Source organism: Heterodontus francisci, chromosome 7 (genome assembly GCF_036365525.1).
Source record: "Heterodontus francisci isolate sHetFra1 chromosome 7, sHetFra1.hap1, whole genome shotgun sequence".
NCBI classification, from domain to species: domain Eukaryota; kingdom Metazoa; phylum Chordata; class Chondrichthyes; order Heterodontiformes; family Heterodontidae; genus Heterodontus; species Heterodontus francisci.
The window spans coordinates 6781123-6800226 of NC_090377.1; the positions used below are offsets into that span (position 1 = coordinate 6781123).

Sequence of the window (19104 nt, forward strand, 5' to 3'; positions counted from 1 at the left end):
ACTTTCCCACCACTGATGTAAGGCTCACTGGGCTGTAGTTCCCTGGCTTTTCCCTGCTGCCCTTCTTAAATAAAGGCACAACATTAGCTATCCTCCAGTCTTCCGGTACCTCACCCGTGGCTAACGATGATACAAAAATCTCTGCCAGGGCCCCAGCAATCTCCTCCCTTGCTTCCCAGAGCATCCTAGGATACACCAGGTCAGGCCTTGGGGATTTATCCACCTTAATGCGCTTCAAAACCTCCAACAACTCCTCCTTTGTAATGTTGATATGCTCCAGGATGTCGCTGTTCCCTCCCTTGAACTCATTAGCTTCCATGACCTTCTCCACGGTAAATACGGACGAGAAATATTCATTTAAGACCTCGCTCATTTCCCGTGACTCCACACATAGATTATCACACTGATCCTTAAGGGGACCTACTCTCTCCCTAGCTACCCTTTTACTCTTAATATACTTATAGAATCTTTTAGGATTCTCCTTTATCTTATCTGCCAAGGAAATCTCATGGCCCCTTTTCGCCATCCTAATTTCCTTCTTAAGTGTACTCCTACATCCCCTATACTCCTCGAGGGATTCGCTCGATTCCTGCTGCCTATACCTGACATATGCCTCCTTCTTTGTCCTGACCAGACCCTCAATATCCTTCGTCAACCAAAGTTCCCTAAACTGGCCAGCCTTGCCCTTCCATCATGGCTGATCATCTACCTCAATGCCACTTTCCCACGTTATCCCCATACCCCTTGATATCCAGATATCTCTCAATTTCTGTCTCGAACATGCTCAATGATTGAGCTTCCACAGCCCTCTGGGGTAGAGAATTCCAAAGATTCACCGGCTTCTGAGTAAAGATATTCCTCCTCATCTCAGTCTTAAATGGCCTACCCCTTATTCTGAGACTGTGTCCCCGGTTCTAAACTCACCAGCCAGAGGAATCATCCCATCTACATCAACCCTTTCATGCCCTGTAAGGATTTTGTAGGTTTCTGTGTTACTCTGAGCCCTGTACTGAGTCTGTGTTATTTGAAATGTGCACAAATGGAACCAATCCTCTTGTCTCTGTGCTGCTCCAGTAATTGGTGTATCCCTGTCATAAATACAGACAGGCAGGAAAATATAGGGGCGGAAATGTCTATGGTAGTTATAGCACTTCTGGTACGGAGCTGGCAACCCAGACGTTGCACGTTCAAGTCACACTAGGGCAAGTCGTAATAGTGAATTAATTAACCAGAAAACGACTGTTAAAAATAGCCAGTTCACTAACGATCTACAGGAAAGCAAAGCTGACACCCCAGCTACCCTGTGGCCTAGTTGTGACCTCGGCCTGGCCTAAGCCTGACCTTGGCCTGGCCTAAGCCTGACCTCGGCCTGGCACTGACACTGCATGGCCCCATGATAAATAAATTAATTAAGGAATGTGTTTCAACAATTAAAAAAAGTGCCAAAAATTGACTAAAGTGATATGAGAACTAAGAGGACAACTTATCAGGGAAGATTGGGCTGGGCTGTTCTCTCTAGAAAACAGACTGAGGGGTGCCTGGAACAGCCCTTTAAGATTATGGAAGAGTTTGATAAGGTAGATGTTGAGATGCTTCCACTTGTGAGAAAGACGAAAATTATGGGCCATAAATGTAAGATAGTCACTGTTGTGAGCCAGTAAGAAAGGTGTTTGGGATTCCCTTTCAGTCTTCACCTGGTCTTACCGTAACAGGGTTTAATTTCAAACACACGGTGTTTTTAGCTCCCCCTTGGTGAATCCTTGTTCACCGCTTTCCAATTATAAGGCAAAGAAACCAGCACAAACAGGTTTTCTTAGGTTTAAAGAAGAAAAGTTTAAATTTATTAAACTTAAACTCTAATTTGGTTGATGCCTATGGATACACGACGCGCCCACGCTAGTATGCATACGCGATACACACATGCAAATAGAGACAGAAAAGAGCAGAAGGAAAATAAAGTAGAAAAATTTGAGGCAATATCTGAAGAGTCTTTGTTATGGTTCTTCAAGCTCACTGTAGAGTCCTGGATTATAGGCAGTTCTTGTTTTTCGTTGGGGCCCAGTATTCTTCTTAAACCTTGTTAACTGTAGGAGACTTTTCTCTCTTGGGGTTCATGTGTCTTCAGTGGATTCAGAGGCTTATGAGAAAGAGATGGGAGCAGACAGGAGGGATCGTCTCAGTCCAGGAGCAAACAGACTTTCTGAGTTCAAACTCTCTGTGGCCAGTTCAAAAGAAAACCCTGGAACAGCCAGTTAGTCATGTGACCAGCTGGTCTAACCAGTCCTGGCCCTAGTGGATTGTATCCTCCTTAGCAAGCCCAGGAATGCGCTTCCTCACCTTCGATGTCTGTTGATATGTAAATGTTTTTTTCCAGCCAAGGCTGATCTGTTCAACAAGTCATTTCCTTGTTCCAACAACAGTTAGAATTCAATGTTCATGACAAAATTCTTGGCAGGTGGGGGCCTAGCATGGCATTCACTAACAAATCCAATAGGGAATTCAGGAGAAGCTTCTTTACCCAGAGAGTGGTGAGAATGTGGATCTCACTGCCACAGTGAGTAATTGAGGTGCATAACATCAGTACATTTAAGGGGAAGCTGGATAAACATATGAGGGAGAAAGGAACAGAAGAATATGCTGACAGTGAGATGAAGAGGAGTGGGAGGAGGCTCGTGTGGAGCATAAACACTGGCCTGGACTTGATGGGCTGAATGGCCTGTTCTTCTGTAAGTTAATACTTTGTAATAAGGACAGCCAAGGGAATTAAGATATTTGTATAATCAACATTTAATATATAAATATCATTAATTTATTAAGGGAAAATCATGTTTAACTAACTTGCTGGAGTTTTTTGAAGAACTAGCGGAGAGGGTTGATGAGGGCAATGCAGTTGATGTGCTGTACATGGATTTCCAGAAGGCGTTTGATACAGTGCCACGCAACAGACATGTGAGCAAAGTTATAGCCAATGGAGTAAAAGGGACAGTGGCAACATGGATATGAAACTGGTTGTCTGACCAGAAACAAAGAGTAGTGGTTAGTGGATGTTCTACGGGCTGGAGGAAGGCTTGTAGTGGAGTTCCCCGGGGGTCAGTGTTGGGACCCTTGCCTTCCTGATATATATTAATGACCTAGACCTTGGTGTACAGGCCACAATTTCAAAGTTTGCAGATGATACAGAACTTGGAAGCATTGTGAACTGTGAGGAGGATAGTGTAGAACTTCAAAAGGACATAGACAAGTTGGTGGAATGGGCAGACAGGTGGCAGATGAAGTTCAATGCAGAGAAATGTGAAGTGATTCATTTTGGTAGGAAGAACATGGAGAGACAATATAAAATAAAGGGTACAATTCTAAAGGGGGACCTGGGTGTATATGTGCATAAGTCATTGAAAGTGGCAGGACAGGTTGAGACAGCAGTTAGTAAAGCATACAGTATCCTGGGTTTTATTAATAGTGGCATAGAGTACAAGAGCAAAGAAGTTATGTTGAACTTGTATAAGACACTAGTTCGGCCTCAGCTGGAGTATTGTGTCCAATTCTGGGCACCACACATTAGGGAAGATGTGAGGGCATTGGAGAGCGTACAGAAAAGATTCATGAGAATGGTTCCAGGGATGAGGAACTTCAGTTATGAAGATAGATTGGAGAAGTTAGGACTGTTTTCCTTGGAGAAGAGAAGGCTGAGAGGTGATTTGATAGAGGTATTCAAAATCACGAGGGGTCTGGACAGAGTAGATAGAGAGAAACTGTTCCCACTCATGAAAGGATCGAGAACGAGAGGGCACAGATTTAAAGTGATCGGCAAAAGAAGCAAAAGTGACCTGAGGAAAACCTTTTTCACACAGCGAGTGGTTAAGGTCTGGAATGCGCTGCCTGAGAACATGGTGGAGGCAGGTTCAATTGAAGCATTCAAAAGGGAATTAGACAGTTATATGAAAAGGAAGGATGTGCAGGGTTACGGGGAGAAGATGGGGAATGGCACCAAGTGAATTGCTCATTCGGAGAGCCGTTGCAGACACGATGGGCCAAATGGCCTCCTTTTGCACTGTAACAATTCTGTGATTCTGTGATTTAATGAGTAATTAATGCCACAACTTTCCCACTATTCTGTTTACAGCAGTGAATTTAAAAACCCTGGGAGAACATCTGGGATGGGAGGTCCATCCAACAACCACTTTAAGGTATTATACACCTTTCAAATAGTTTCTGCTGAATGGATTTCATTATGCGTGAGGCAATTTGAACAGGGCAAACCTCCACTTCTGTCCGTTAGTGTCAGGTACAGCACAGGTTAGATACGGAGTAAATCTCCCTCTACCCTATCCCATCAAACACTCCTCGGACAGGTACAGCATGGGGTTAGATACGGAGTAAATCTCCCTCTACACTGTCAAGAAAAAAGAAAAAAAAAACGGGGTTAGATACAGAGTAAAGCTAAAAAAAGAAAAAACGGGGGTTAGATACAGAGTAAAACTCCCCCTACAAAAGAAAAAAAAATTAAAAAAAATGGGGTTAGATACAGAGTAAAGCTCCCTCTACACTGTCCCCATCAAACACTCCCAGGACAGGTACAGCACAGGGTTAGATACAGAGTAAAGCTCCCTCTACACTGTCCCCATCAAACACTCCCAGGACAGGTACAGCATGGGGTTAGATACGGAGTAAAGCTCCCTCTACACTGTCCCCATCAAACACTCCCAGGACAGGTACAGCACAGGGTTAGATACAGAGTAAAGCTCCCTCTACACTGTCCTCATCAAACACTCCCAGGACAGGTACAGCACAGGGTTAGATACAGAGTAAAGCTCCCTCTACACTGTCCATTCAAACACTCCCAGGACAGGTACAGCATGGGGTTAGATACGGAGTAAAGCTCCCTCTGCACTGTCCCCATCAAACATTCCTTTCTGGGTTGTGGCCAAGGTATCTGGAGGATGGGAGATAAACAATGATGGTAGGAACATCTATTGTCTGAGAGATTGAGAGGATGTAACACTGCTGGGAATGCTGGGATATTGGTGCTTCCATAAGTATGGCCTTGTCAGGAATTCTGGAAAAAAAAAATGGGGTTAGATACAGAGTAAAGCTCCCTCTACACTGTCCTCATCAAACACTCCCAGGACAGGTACAGCACGGGGTTAGATACAGAGTAAAGCTCCCTCTACACTGTCCCCATCAAACACTCAAAAAAAAAACGGGGTTTGAGAAAAGAAAAAACAAAAAACAATAAAACAAAAACCGGGTTGGCAGGCAATCGAGAGGCGACATGAAGGCTTCAGGCACCCTTAAGGAATACAAGGTGATTGGGCGACGCCTGCCCTCACCTAAAGAGCCCAACCCTGCCCTGTATCAGATGCGCATCTTTGCTCCAAATCATATTGTTGCCAAGTCTCGATTCTGGTACTTCATCTCATTGATGAAGAAGCTGAAGAAGTCTGCTGGTGAAATTGTCTATTGTGGACTGGTTTTTGTGAAGTCGCCAGCAAAAGTGAAGAACTTTGGTATTTGGCTGCGCTATGACTCTTGTAGTGGAACCCATAACATGTACAGGGAGTACAGGGACCTGACCACTGCTGGTAAAAAAAAAAACGGGGTTAGATACAGAGTAAAGCTCCCTCTACACTGTCCTCATCAAACACTCCCAGGACAGGTACGGCACGGGGTTAGATACAGAGTAAAGCTCCCTCTACACTGTCCTTATCAAACACTCCCAGGACAGGTACAGTACGAGGTTAGATACAGAGTAAAGCTCCTTCTACACTGTCCTCATCAAACACTCCCAGGACAGGTACAGTACGAGGTTAGATACAGAGTAAAGCTCCCTCTACACTGTCCTCATCAAACACTCCCAGGACAGGTACAGCATGGGGTTAGATACAGAGTAAAGCTCCTTCTACACTGTTCCCATCAAACACTCCCAGGACAGGTACAGCATGGGGTTAGATACAGAGTAAAGCTCCTTCTACACTGTTCCCATCAAACACTCCCAGGACAGGTACAGCATGGGGTTAGATACAGAGTAAAGCTCCCTCTACACTGTCCCCATCAAACACTCCCAGGACAGGTACGGCACGGGGTTAGATACAGAGTAAAGCTCCTTCTACACTGTCCCCATCAAACACTCCCAGGACAGGAAGAAAAAAAAAGAAAAAAAAACGAAAAAAAAAAACGGGGTTAGATACAGAGTAAAGCTCCCTCTACACTGTCCTCATCAAACACTCCCAGGACAGGTACAGTACGAGGTTAGATACAGAGTAAAGCTCCTTCTACACTGTCCTCATCAAACACTCCCAGGACAGGTACAGTACGAGGTTAGATACAGAGTAAAGCTCCCTCTACACTGTCCTCATCAAACACTCCCAGGACAGGTACAGTACGAGGTTAGATACAGAGTAAAGCTCCTTCTACACTGTCCTCATCAAACACTCCCAGGACAGGTACAGCCCGGGGTTAGATACAGAGTAAAGCTCCCTCTGCACTGTCCTCATCAAACACTCTCTGTATGGTTTTGGTGCAGAGTAAATGCTTAATGTGAAAATACATATGTTGATGATGGCATTGTGGTTATGACCTGTAATCTAGAGACCCAGGCTAATGCCCTGGGGACACCGTTTTAATTCCACCACAGCAGCTAGTGGAATTTAAATTCAATTAATTGATAAAAATCTGGAATTGAAAGCTAGACCCAGTGGTGGTGTCATGAAACTATCATTAATTGTTGTAAAAAACAATCTGCTTCACTAATGTCCTTTAAGGAAGGAAATCTGCTGTCCTTACCTGGTCTGGCCGACGTGTGACTCCACAGAAATGTGGTTGCCTTTTAACTGCTCTCTGATATGGCCCAGCAAGCCACTCAGTTCAAGGGTAATTAAGGATGGGCAACAAATGCTGGCCTTGCCAGTGATGCCCACATCCCATGAAAGAAAAGAAGAAAAAAATGGTGATCATATTTTGCCTCCCATGTCAGATAATGTGGAGGTCGGAACTTTCTGAGGATATTACTTCAGGTATGATGTTTAATATTTGTGATCATGGTTTTATACTTAGGGGATGTTCAAGAAGGCAAATAATGGGTCAGCTAAGGATCCTGAGCACGAAAAACCAGTGGTTACCGGGGAGATGAAGAAATCCAGGAAGATCATAGTGCAGGAAATCCCATCAGGACCATTGGCACCACATGGTGCTTTGCAGAGTCATGGTAATCTACGAGACAGCCATGAACCAATTCAGGAAATGTCTACAAACTCTGATGGCTCCAGTTCAGTTTCAGGTCAACAGGCACAACCTGAACATGATGTGAAAATATTCCAACATGAAGGACAGAATGTAGAATTGGTGAGCAACTTGGACCAAGAGTGTAACAGCTCGGAGCAGCCCAGGGGGAAAGGCCAAGATGACACCCAGAGGTGTCCGGAATATGTGACCACCTTGGCTGCAGGTGAGAAGAGAGAGACTGAAGTAAAGGTTATAGCAGAGCAGCAATCTCTAATAGAGAAACTCAGCAGGGATCTAAAGGAGAAAGAGCATGTCATTGAGCAATTCAATGGTCTTCTCAAAGAAAAAGAGAAGATCCATGGGGAGGAGTCCTCCAAACTCCAGCAAGAGATCTCAAACTTGAAGGAGATGCAGAAGAAAAATGAGGAACAATTGAACAGGGTTATGCAGCTTGAGGAGAGTAATAAGTTCTTGAACGAAACTGTTGAGGAAATGGACAGTGTCCTTGATGAACTGAAACAAGTGATGGTTGAAAAAGGTCAGGAGAATAAGTTACTGAAAAAGGAGCAGGTTGAAAAGGTGGCAGCAACCCAACAAGTCCACCAGGAAGAGTTGGAAAAACTGAAGCTCTCTCTTGTAGAACAACAAAAGGAATACGATGGAATGAAATGTGATGCTGATCAAAGGCTCAAGAAAGTGATGGAGGAACTGAGAAACAAAGAGTCAATCCTGGCTGGATTTCAGAGTAATCACGAGCTGGAGACAGACAAGCGATTGGCCGAGATGGAAGCGTTACAGTCCAAGCTGCAAAGCCTGGAGTCTCTCAACAATTCACTAGAAAACAAGAACCGAGAGAGTCGGCGGAAGGTCAAAGATTTAGAAATGACTGTCATCTCACTTCAGTCAGAGCTTAGCAGACTGCAAGCTTCAGAGAAACAGCTTCAACAGAGTAGTGTTGCCATCCTCTCTCCTGATGGAAAGGAACTAAAGCTGAAGGCAGACAATGACAATGTCGAAGAGTTCCTGAGGGAAGTCCAAGTGCAGAATGAATTGATCAATCAAGGGCTGGAAAGGGATGAACTCACGCAGGGGGAGGCCGTGTGCTCGGATTCACTCGCTGCTTTGAAGCTGGAACACCAACGAGCCCTGGTGAAAATTTCAGACCTTGGTCAACAGCTGGCAAAATACAAAGAGCAAGAGCAAACCTCCAAAAATCCCATTGAAGAAAACATAAACACTGCAGCAAAGGAAATGGAAGATCTACAGGTCATGAAGGACAAACTTGAAGAGATTACTCAGAAATTAGAGTCATCAAATGCAGGGAAGTTAGAAGCCGAACGGAAACTAGAGGTAACTGTTGCCCAACTCTATACGTTAACAGCAGAACAGTCAAGTACAGAAAACCGAATGACAGAATTGACAGATCAACAGAAGGTTCTTGCAGAGGAGAGGAAGACTGAACTGGTAATACCTGACAGAAGCCAGGCAGAAATGGTTGGGCTACAGCCTCACAAAGCTGAAGTGAGAAACAGTTTACAAGAGGTCCCAGAAGAGAACATCTCCACCCAGACGGAACTGACCTCTGTGCTTTCTGCTCTGGATGAGTCTAGTCAGGAAGTCGCCAGGGTCAAGAAACAGATGGAAGAGCTGGAGAACAACCATAGGCTAGAGGTTCAAGGAATGATGGAAAGAATTGAGACCATTCAAGCTGAGCAGGGAACATTGGAGCAAGAGAAGGATGAGCTGAGGAAGAAAGTTTCTATCCTGGATGAGGACCTTTTGCAATTGAAGGAGAGTGCTGCAAAACTGGAGCAGGCCAATGCCAAGGCACACGGTGAGATGGAGAGGGCACAGGCCGAGGTGGAGCAGTTACATGCACAGATGGTACAGCTGACCTCCGAGAAGGTTGCAATAGAGGAAAAGGTTGCGAGGATGGGACAGCAGCAAGTGAACGATGAAGCCCGCAAGTTGGAGAACACAGAGGAAGGGAAGGAGGGAGCACGAGGGCAGCTGTCGTCCCTCGCAAGGGCTAACGAGGAACTTCAGGCCAAACTGCTGGCTGCGCAAGAGCAAGTGAGCTCACTGCAGCAGTCGAGGGAACAGGCGAGCTCAGACTTTGATCAAGAAATGGCCAAGAAAACCGTTGAATGTGACAGGCAAACAGAGGTACAAACTTAACCTTGCAATGGCTGTGTCAAACAGTTACATTTTGTGGCCTATAATTTTCAGTTTTTCTTTCTAGTTTTGGTTGATGATGAAAAGGCAAACCTGCAATCACATCCCTCAGAGTGTTTCACATATCATCAATTAATTTGAACAGCAGGGACTGGGATAGAATCAAACACAGAAGCCATTTTGGACACAGAAAGATCCCACAGATTCTACCACTGTTCTGACTCTGGAACAGTTCCTACAGATTGGAGGGTAGCTAATGTAACCCCACTATTTAAAAAGGGATGTAGAGAGAAAACAGGGAATTATAGACCAGTCAGCCTGATGTCGGTAGTGGGGAAAATTCTAGAGTCCATTATCAAATATTTTATAGCAGAGAACTTAGAGAACAGTGATAAAATCGGGCAGAGTCAGCATGGATTTACGAAAGGGAAATCATGCTTGACAAATCTACTGGAATTCTACGAGGATGTAACTAGTAGAGTTGATGAGGGGGAGCCAGTGGATGTGGTTCTTTTGGACTTTCGGAAGGCTTTCGACAAAGTCCCACATGAGAGATTAACACGTAAAATTAAAGCGCATGGGATTGGAGGTCGTGTTATTGAGTTGGATGATCAGCAATGATCAAAATGAATGGTGGAGCAGGCTGGATGGGCCGAATGGCCTACTCCTGCTCCTATTTTCTATGTTTCTATGTTTCTATGTAACACCATTTCTCTACTCATACTGATTTCTTTCAGTTCTTCTCTCTCACTAAGCCCTGTGTCCCCCAACATTTCTGGTATGATATTTGTGTCCTCCTTTGTGAAGACAGAACCAAAGTATGCATTTAGTTGGTCAGCCATTTCTTTGTTCTCCATAATAAATTCTCCTGTTTCTGACTGTAAGGGACCTACATTTGTCTTCACCAATCTTTTTCTCTTCACATACCTGTAGAAACTTTTACAGTCAGTTTTTATGTTCCCCGCAAGCTTGCTCTCGTACTCTATTTTCCCCTTCTTAATCAATCCCTTGGTCCTCCTTTGCTGAATTCTAAACTGCTCCCAATTCTCAGGTCTGTGGTTTTTCCTGGCAAATTTATATGCCTCTTCCTTGGATCTAATGCTATCTCTAATTTCCATTGTAAGCCATGGTTTGGCTACTTTTTCCATTTTACTTTTGCACCAGACAGGGATAAACAATTGTTGCAGTTCATCCATGCACGCTTTAAATGTTTGCCATTGCCTATCCACCGTCATCCCTTTAAGTAACGTTTCCCAATCCGTCATGGCCAACTCGTGCCTCATACCTTCGTAGTTTCCTTTACTAAGATTCAGGACCCTCGTTTCAGAATCAACTATGTCACTCTCCATCTTGATGAAGAATTCTATCATATTATGGTCGCTCGTCCTCAAGGGGTCTCGCACAACTAGATTGTCAATTATTCCTCTCTCATTACACAATACTCAGTCTAGGATGGCCTGTTCTCTAATTAGTTCCTCAATGTATTGGTCCAGAAAACCATCCCGTATGCACTCCAAGAATTCCTCCTCTATGGTATTGTGACTAATTTGCTTTGCCCAATTTATATGCAGATTAAAGTCACCCATAATTACAGATGTTCCTTTATCGCATGCATCTCTAATTTTCTGCTTCATGCCAACATCACCACCACAGTTTAGGGGTCTATATACAATCTCCACTAACGTTTTTTGCCCCTTAGTGTTTCTCAGCTCTACCCATACAGATTCCACATCGTCAGAGCTAATATCTTTCCTCACTATTGCGTTAATTTCCTCTTTAACCAGCAATGCAACTCCACCATCTTTTGCTTTTTGTCTGTCCTTCCTAAATACTGAATATCCCTGGATGTTCATTTCCCATCCCTGGTCACCTTGCAGCCATGTTTCCGTAATCCCGACTATATCATAATTATTTACATCTATTTGCACGATTAATTCATCCACTTTATTGTGAATGCTCCACGCATTAAGGCACAAAGCCTTAAGGCTTGTCTTTTTAACATTATTTCTCCCCTTTCCACTATTTTTCACTGTGTCCCTGTTTGATTCTGGCCCTTGATTTCTCTGCCTATCACTTTTCTTATTCCCCTTACTGTCTTTTGTTCTTGTCTTTGATCCCCCCTCCTCTGACTCCTTGTAAAGGTTCCCATCCCCCTGCCATTTCAGTTTAAACCCTCCCCAACCACTCTAGCAAATACTCCCCCGAGGACATCAGTCCCGGTCCTGCCCATGTGTAACCCGTCCAGTTTGTATTGGTCCCACCTCCGCCAGAACCGGTCCCAATGTCCCCTCCCCCTCACACCATCTCTTCAGCCACGTATTCATCCGATATATCCTGCTATTTCTACTCTGACCAGCACGTGGCACTGGTAGTAATCCTGAGATCACTACCTTTGAGGTCCTACTTTTCAACTTACTTCCCTATATTCTGCTTTTAGGACCTCATCCTTTTTTTCACCTATGTTGTTTGTACCAATGTGTACCACGACCACTGGCTGTTCACCCTCCCCCTTCAGAATGTCCTGTAACCGCTCTGAGACATCCTTGACCCTAGTACCAGGGAGGCAGCATACCATCCTGGAGTCTCGTTGCGGCCACAGAAACGCCTATCTATTCCCCTTACAATTGAATCCCCTATAACTATTGCACTCCCACACTTTTTACTCCTCCCCTATGCAGCAGAGTTGGGCTGTTGCTGCCTTCTCCTGAGAGGCCATTCCCTCCAGTAGTATCCAAAGCAGTATATCTGTTTTGCAGGGGAATAGCCACAGGAGATTCCTGAACTGCCTGCCTAGTGCTCTGCCTGGTGGTCACCCATTCCCCACCTGCCTGTGGGGTCTGAGCCTACGGTGTGACCACCTCTCTATACGTGCTATCCACGATACTCTCCACCTCGTGGATGCTCCACAGTGTCCCCAGCTGCCACTCCAGCTCCGAAACCCGGGCTTCCAGGAGCTGCAGCTGGATACATTTCCTGCATACATGCTGGTCCCGGGCACTGGAAATGTTCCCGGCTTCCAACATGGAGCACGAGGAGCACACCACGGCTTTGAGCTCTCCTGCTATGACTTAACCCTTCAAATTAAATTAAACCTTCTGGAAGATCTTAATGTCCACTAATTTCAGTTACTGTAGGGCCCTTCTTCCCTGGTCCTCATTACAACAGAACTCCCTAAAAAAAATACTATATTTGAAATAAACTTTAAACTTTTGAGATACTTACCCAACTATTTGGAGCTAGTCCCCAATAGCAGTGACCCATCAACCAATCACCTTGCAGCTGAGTGAGGGTGTGTGCGTGTGTGTGTGTGTGAGGAGGGAGTGTGTGTGTGAGGAGGGAGTGTGTGTGTGAGGAGAGAGTGTGCGTGTGAATAGTGAGTGTATGTGTGTGTAAGTAATGAGTTTGAGGAGAGAGTCTCTGTGTTGCCATGGTCCTGTAGTTTGTTTTTTTCTGTGAATATGCGGTTTGCCTTTAAGGCTTGCAAAGGATCAGTATTGCTTTAAGAACCAACAAGCTTCAGGAGTTATAGGAAGGTGCATATTCGTTGCCTTAGAAACAGCCATTTGGAAACTGTGATTTAAAGGGTCCATTCTTGTTACCATAGATAGTCACTGGGAGTGAATATCAAGTGATCCATTTGTTACAATTGAATTTTGAACTGACATTTTAGTTGAAGACAGTTTGTTCTAACAGAACACAGACACAGAGGACACACAGGTAGACAGCTGTGGTGTTTAGCACCTGAAAAAAGAGCTCTCAACCATTTAAACTGAAGGAATATGATTTTAGTCTGTGTAATTATTATCTCTCAAAATTCTAAAAAAGTCAAGCCAAAAACAGAGATCTCTGGTAATTTGAATTGAAGGAAGGGAAGTTAGACTTTGACAATCTGTTATCCCTCAAAAACTCTAAAGTCAGATTGATTCTATTGAAAGTGTTTGCAAGTCGTTAATTGTTGAAATTCGCTGGAGAAGGAAAGCATCCCCCACTGTTGGAGTTAGACTACGGACTGTTCTTGCAAGGACTCTAATTTTTTTGATTTTAAATGTTGATTATATCTTCATAGTGTTTAAGAATTTAGTTCTTCTAATTAAAGAGTTAATTTGTTGATTTAAAAACACCTGGTTTGGTTAGCCTCATTCGGGGGTTAATAGATGGTACAGTTTGGCTGGGTCTTTCTTTAATTTGGAAAGTTTTAAATGATACGTTAGGTGATCTGTGGAGCGACGGGATTGAATTAACAGTGCGTTTTTCCCACCACAATCAGAATCGTATATGTTGATTGGGGGCTTTGACTGGAGCATAACATATTTATTGGGGGCTCGTCCTGGATTTGAATAACATATTAATTGGGGGCTTGTTAGCAGTTGAATCGTATTTAATTTGGTGACTCGCGTCTGGGATCAGAAACTGACTAATCTGGAGGGCTCACATTGGAATCATAATAATTACTCGTCTCTGGGATAACATATCTAAATTGGTGTGTTGCGTTTGGCATCAGATTAATTGCTCTCAAGTCTGGGATCTTATCAATTGGAAACTTGATTGTTGGGATCTAAATCTGACACCAATTACAAAGAAATTAAAAGAACCAGGTCTCTTGTATAATAAGGTGCATTCTATATCATTGTTATGGTATTAATGGTTGTAGCAGAGTTTTTGGGAAAGCAGAATGTTTCCCTGAGTGATTTGATAACTTTAATTAAGAATAAATTAAAAGAATTGGCAGTGAAATTGGGGTTGGAATTGAAATTGGGTGCCAAAAAAGCAGAGATAATTGTAATAATAGCCGAACATCTGGAATTAGTAGAAGAAGCTGCTGATGATGATGATGATAATACAGATGAAGGGCAATACGAGGAACAAGACGGTAGTAGGTCCGAGAGTGGTGCAGTGGTATTGGCTAGGAATCAGTTAGAAACAAAAAAACTTGAGGCAGAAAAAGAATTAAGAAAACTTGAATTGGAAAATGAGGAAAAGGAAAGGGAAAAAGAAAAAGCAATAAGAAAACTTGAATTGGAGGAAAGGGAGAAAGAGAGCATTTCAGAGAGAAAGTGAAAGAGAAGAGAGGGAATATAAGTTAAACTAGATGGAACTAAGACAAAGGGGTAGTCTTAAATCCAGGGAAAATTCAGGTCAGGAAGAATCTGAATTTAGATCAGGACCCAGCGAGAAGTTGTTTAAATTTTACAGGCGCTTTCTAAGTTCGAGGAAAAGGACGTAGAGGCATTTTTCATATCTTTTGAAAAAATAGCCAAACTGATGAAATGGCCGAAAGAAAACTGGACACTGCTTATGCAGGGCTGGTAGGCAGAGCTCATGAAGCTTATACCATGCTTTCTGATGAGGCTTCTGCAGATTATGAGGTGGCAAAAAAGGCTATACTCGCTGTGTATGAGTTAGTCCCTGAAGCTTGCCGTCAGAAGTTTAGGAGCTTACGGAGATTGACTGGGCAGACATATGTAGAATTTGAGAGGGTGAAGCAAATGAATTTTGACCATTGCATACAGGCATTAAAGATAGAAACTACGTATGAGAACCTTCGAGAATTGATTCTCTTAGAAGAGTTTAGAAACTCCATTTCTTCAGTAGTGAGAACTCATATAGATAACCTGAAAGTTTTGAAAGCTAGACAAGCAGCAGAAATTGCTGATGATTTTGTGAATAAGCCAACTTATTTTGTCCATCACCCCCATAAACCCGAGAAGGATAGAAAGTGGAAGAGTGAAAGGAAGGCAAGTAGCCGGGGACAAGAGGGAACAGCTGGGAATGCCCCAGGATCACCTCCTCAGGTCAGAAAGGAAGGTGCTGAGGGTAGAAGTGAGGGTTGCAAGCCAAAGTGTTATCATTGCCACAAAACGGGTCATCTTCATTCAGAGTGCTGGAAATTGCGAGGTAAACCCACAGGACTTGTTGGGGTACGCAAAGCTAGTGCAGAGGAAAAGACTCTGACTGAGAATAGGGCAGACCAGGCTATAGCTTTAACGACAGCTGTGAATGTGAAACCAGATATTAAAACTAAGAGGAGTGTAGAGGTTAAGAATAAACTACCTGAGAGTTATAATGATTTTTTTGTCAAAGGGGAGAGGATCTCTGTATCCTGTAAGTGAGGCAGGAAAACCTATCATTATACTCAGGGACACAGGAGCAACCCAAACACTCTTGCTGGGGAAAGATATGAGGTTTCCACCAGAGAGCACCTTGAACTCTAAAGTTTTAGTTAATGGAATTGGCGGGGAGTGTATACCCGTACCTTTGTATAAAGTACACCTAGAGAGTGACTTAATATCTGGGATAGTAACTGTAGGTGTTGTCCACAGTTTACCAGTAAAGGGAATTGATCTACTCCTAGGAAACGATTTGGCTGGATCAAAAATATCAGTTTCTCCTATAGTTACAGAGAAACCAAGTGAAATTAAGGAAACAGAGCAATTGCAGGAGCAAGTTCCGGGAATATTTCCTGCATGTGTAGTTACCGAGCAATGGCTAAAAAGGATCCATTGTCGGAGGTAAAAGGGGCACCACAAATAGATAATCAGGCATCTGAAACCTTATTTGGGGATTTAGATAATCCAAACGAGATGTTTAACAGATCGTCTATCATTGTAGCACAGCAAGCTGATCCAGAGATCTACCAAATAGCACAGATGGCTCTGTCAGAAGCTGAGGTGAAATGAGTTCCGGAAGGCTATTATATGGCAAACGAGGTTTTAAGGAGGAAATGGAGACCGCCTCATAGACCTGCCGATGAAGACTGGACAGTTGTTGAACATATAGGGGTACCACCTAAATATCACCAAGGATTATTAAGGTGAGCACACGACATTCCCTTTTCAGGGCATTGGAGAATTTGGAAGACCAAATCACACATAAGCAAACATTATTACTGGCCAGGTCTTACAAAGGAGGTGAGACAATTTTGTAGGGCATGCCACACCTGTCAAACAGTGGGAAAACCACAACCGACCATAAAACCAGGGGATGAAGTTTTAGTGTTGTTACTATCACAGGGAGAACCAGTGAAAGCACGGTTCAGTGACCCATATAGAGTGATCAAAAGAGTGGGTAAGGTAGATTACTTGATTGACATCCCTGATCACCGGAAGAAGAACCAGTTGCGTCACATTAATTTGCTCAAACCATATTTCCGCAGGGAGGTGGATAAGCCAGTACAGGTATGTCAGGTAATCGGGATTGTGGAGAAGGGAAAGGATAGTGAGGATGAGGCGGAAACAAGCCTAAGAAATTCTCAGATTGAACCTCCAACTATCCAATCAGCGAATGCAGAATGGCTAGGAAAATTAAACAATAGGCTTTTACACTTGGAGGCAAAACAACGTGAAGTCCTAACCAGGGTTTTCACAATGTTTCAAAAAGCTTGTAGGGATAAGCCAGGATGTACAATCTTAGCCACACATGATGTGGCAATAGGGGGAGCCATTCCTTTAAAACAACATCCTTGTTGCTTAGGTCCAGACAGACAGGCCCAAGTGGAAGCAGAGGTACAATGGATGCTGAAGGGCAGCTTAGATGAACCTAGTCAGGACAGCTGGAATTCACAGATGGTCTTGATGACTAAACCTGGTGGGACGGTTCAAACTTTCATCGACTCTAGAAAAGTCACTGTGGTAAAGAAAGCAGACTCCTACCCAAATTCTCATTTAAAGGACTATGGGGAGAGACTGGGCAACACAATGTGTCTTAAAGAGACAGATGTGTTGGAGGAAACCTGTCAAATTCCTTTGACACCCCAGGGTAAGAAAAACTCAGCTTCTGTTACACTGGACAGAGTTTTCCAGTGTCAAGTGATGTCACATAGGTTAAGGGGTACACGAGAAACTTCTCAGAGAATAGTGAACTCAGTAGTGGTCAGTGCTCCTAGCTGCACAGCTCACCTGGCTGAGGTGATGGACAATAGGGACACTTGGAAGGAAAACACAAAACAATTGGAAGTCTATGCTTGTAAATTTTAAATGGGTTAATTGGAACAACCTTTTGAAAATTTAAAGCCGAAATGTTCTGGTCGAACTTGTTGCTGTGGACTAAACATTTTTTTTAGAAATGTGCATATCTGTAAATGAGTGAAAAAAGTCAGCATTTTTTCAATTTTTTTTACCCATTGTAATGAAACACATTTCAAGAATGGTGTTTCATTCTACTAGGGGCGGAGGTGTCATGGTCCTGTAGTTTTTTTTCGGGAATATGCGGTGTGCCTTTAAGGCTTGCAAAGGATCAATATTGCTTTAAGAACCAACAAGCTTCAGGAGTTATAGGAAGGTGCATTTTCGTTGCCTTAGAAACAGCCATTTGGAGACTGTGATTTAAAGGGTCCATTCTTGTTACCATAGATACAGCCACTGGGAGTGAGTATCAAGCGATACATTTGTTACAATTCAATTTTAAACTGGCTTTTTAGTTGAAGACAGTTTGTTCTAACAGAACACAGACACAGAGGACACACAGGTAGACAGCTGCGGTGTTTAACACCTGAAAAAAAGAGCTCTCAACCATTTAAACTGAAGGAATATGATTTTAGTCTGTGTAATTATTATCTCTCAAAATTCTAAAAAAGTTAAGCCAAAAACAGAGATCTCTGGTAATTTGAATTGAAGGAAGGGAAGTTAGACTTTGACAATCTGTTATCCCTCAAAAACTCTAAAGTCAGATTGATTCTATTGAAAGTGTTTACAAGTCATTAATTGTTGAAATTTGCTGGAGAAGGAAAGCATCACCTACTGTTGGAGTTAGACTATGGACTGTTCTACTGTGGAAGAACCTTTTTTTTTCCACATCGGTTGGCTGTGAGGATTTCAAGCAACATTCTGTGAGGACTTCAAGCAACATTGGAACGTAAATTTGCAAGGACTCTAATTTTTTTTAGTTTAAATGTTGTTTATATCTTCATAGTGTTTAAGAATTTAGTTCTTCTAATTAAAGAGTTAATTTGTTGATTTAAAGACACCTGGTTTGGTTAGCCTCATTCAGGGGTTAATAGATGGTACAATTTGGCTGGGTCATTCTTTAATTTGGAAAGTTTTAAATGATATTTTAGACAATCTGTGGAGCGGCAGGATTGAATTAACAGTGCGTTTTTCCCACCACAATCAGAATCGTATATGTTGATTGGGGGCCTTGACTGGAGCAGTCGGTCGTAACAGTGTGGGTAGTGAGTGTGTGTGTGAGGAGAGACTGAGTATGTGAGGAGAGAATGTGTGTGTGTGAGTAGTGAGTGAGAGTGTGAGGAGAGAGTGAGTGCGTGAGGTGAGAGTGATTGTGTGTGGAGACAGTGTGTGTGTGAGTAGTGAGTGTGCATATGAGGAGAGAGTGTGTGTGTGCGCGGTGAGTGTGTGTGAGGAGAGAGTGAGTGTGTGAGGAGACAGTGTGTGTGTGCGTGGTGAGTGTGTGTGAGGAGAGAGTGAGTGTGTGAGGAGACAGTGTGTGTGTGCGTGGTGAGTGTGTGTGAGGAGAGAGTGAGTGTGTGAGCAGAGAGTGCATAAATATCCCACAAGTGCAATCTGAAAATGTGCATGTACAGGAGAATGTGTGTTCCTGGCTGACTTTGGGATTGGGCTTTTTTCTTTGCTTGTTGACAGGTAGGGTTTGGATGGGGAATAATCAGCCATGGGATCCTTCCCCTGAACACTGTCAAGTCAATCTTTTTGGAAAGTGAGTGCATGAGAACAGGATCAGGCTCAGATGTGATGTCCCTGC

At 43.4% G+C, this 19104-nt stretch overlaps 1 protein-coding gene across 2 annotated transcripts in view; it reads left to right on the forward strand.

Annotated features, from left to right (window-relative positions):
- LOC137371820 (FYVE and coiled-coil domain-containing protein 1-like) overlaps positions 1–19104 on the forward strand; it is a 71428-nt gene that overhangs the window by 38879 nt on the left and 13445 nt on the right. For both annotated transcript variants that reach the window (XM_068034728.1, XM_068034729.1), the window contains 2 exons: positions 4121–4184; positions 7051–9384. In XM_068034728.1, coding sequence (XP_067890829.1) covers positions 4121–4184; positions 7051–9384 — 2398 coding nt within the window. The remainder of the gene's footprint in view (positions 1–4120; positions 4185–7050; positions 9385–19104) is intronic.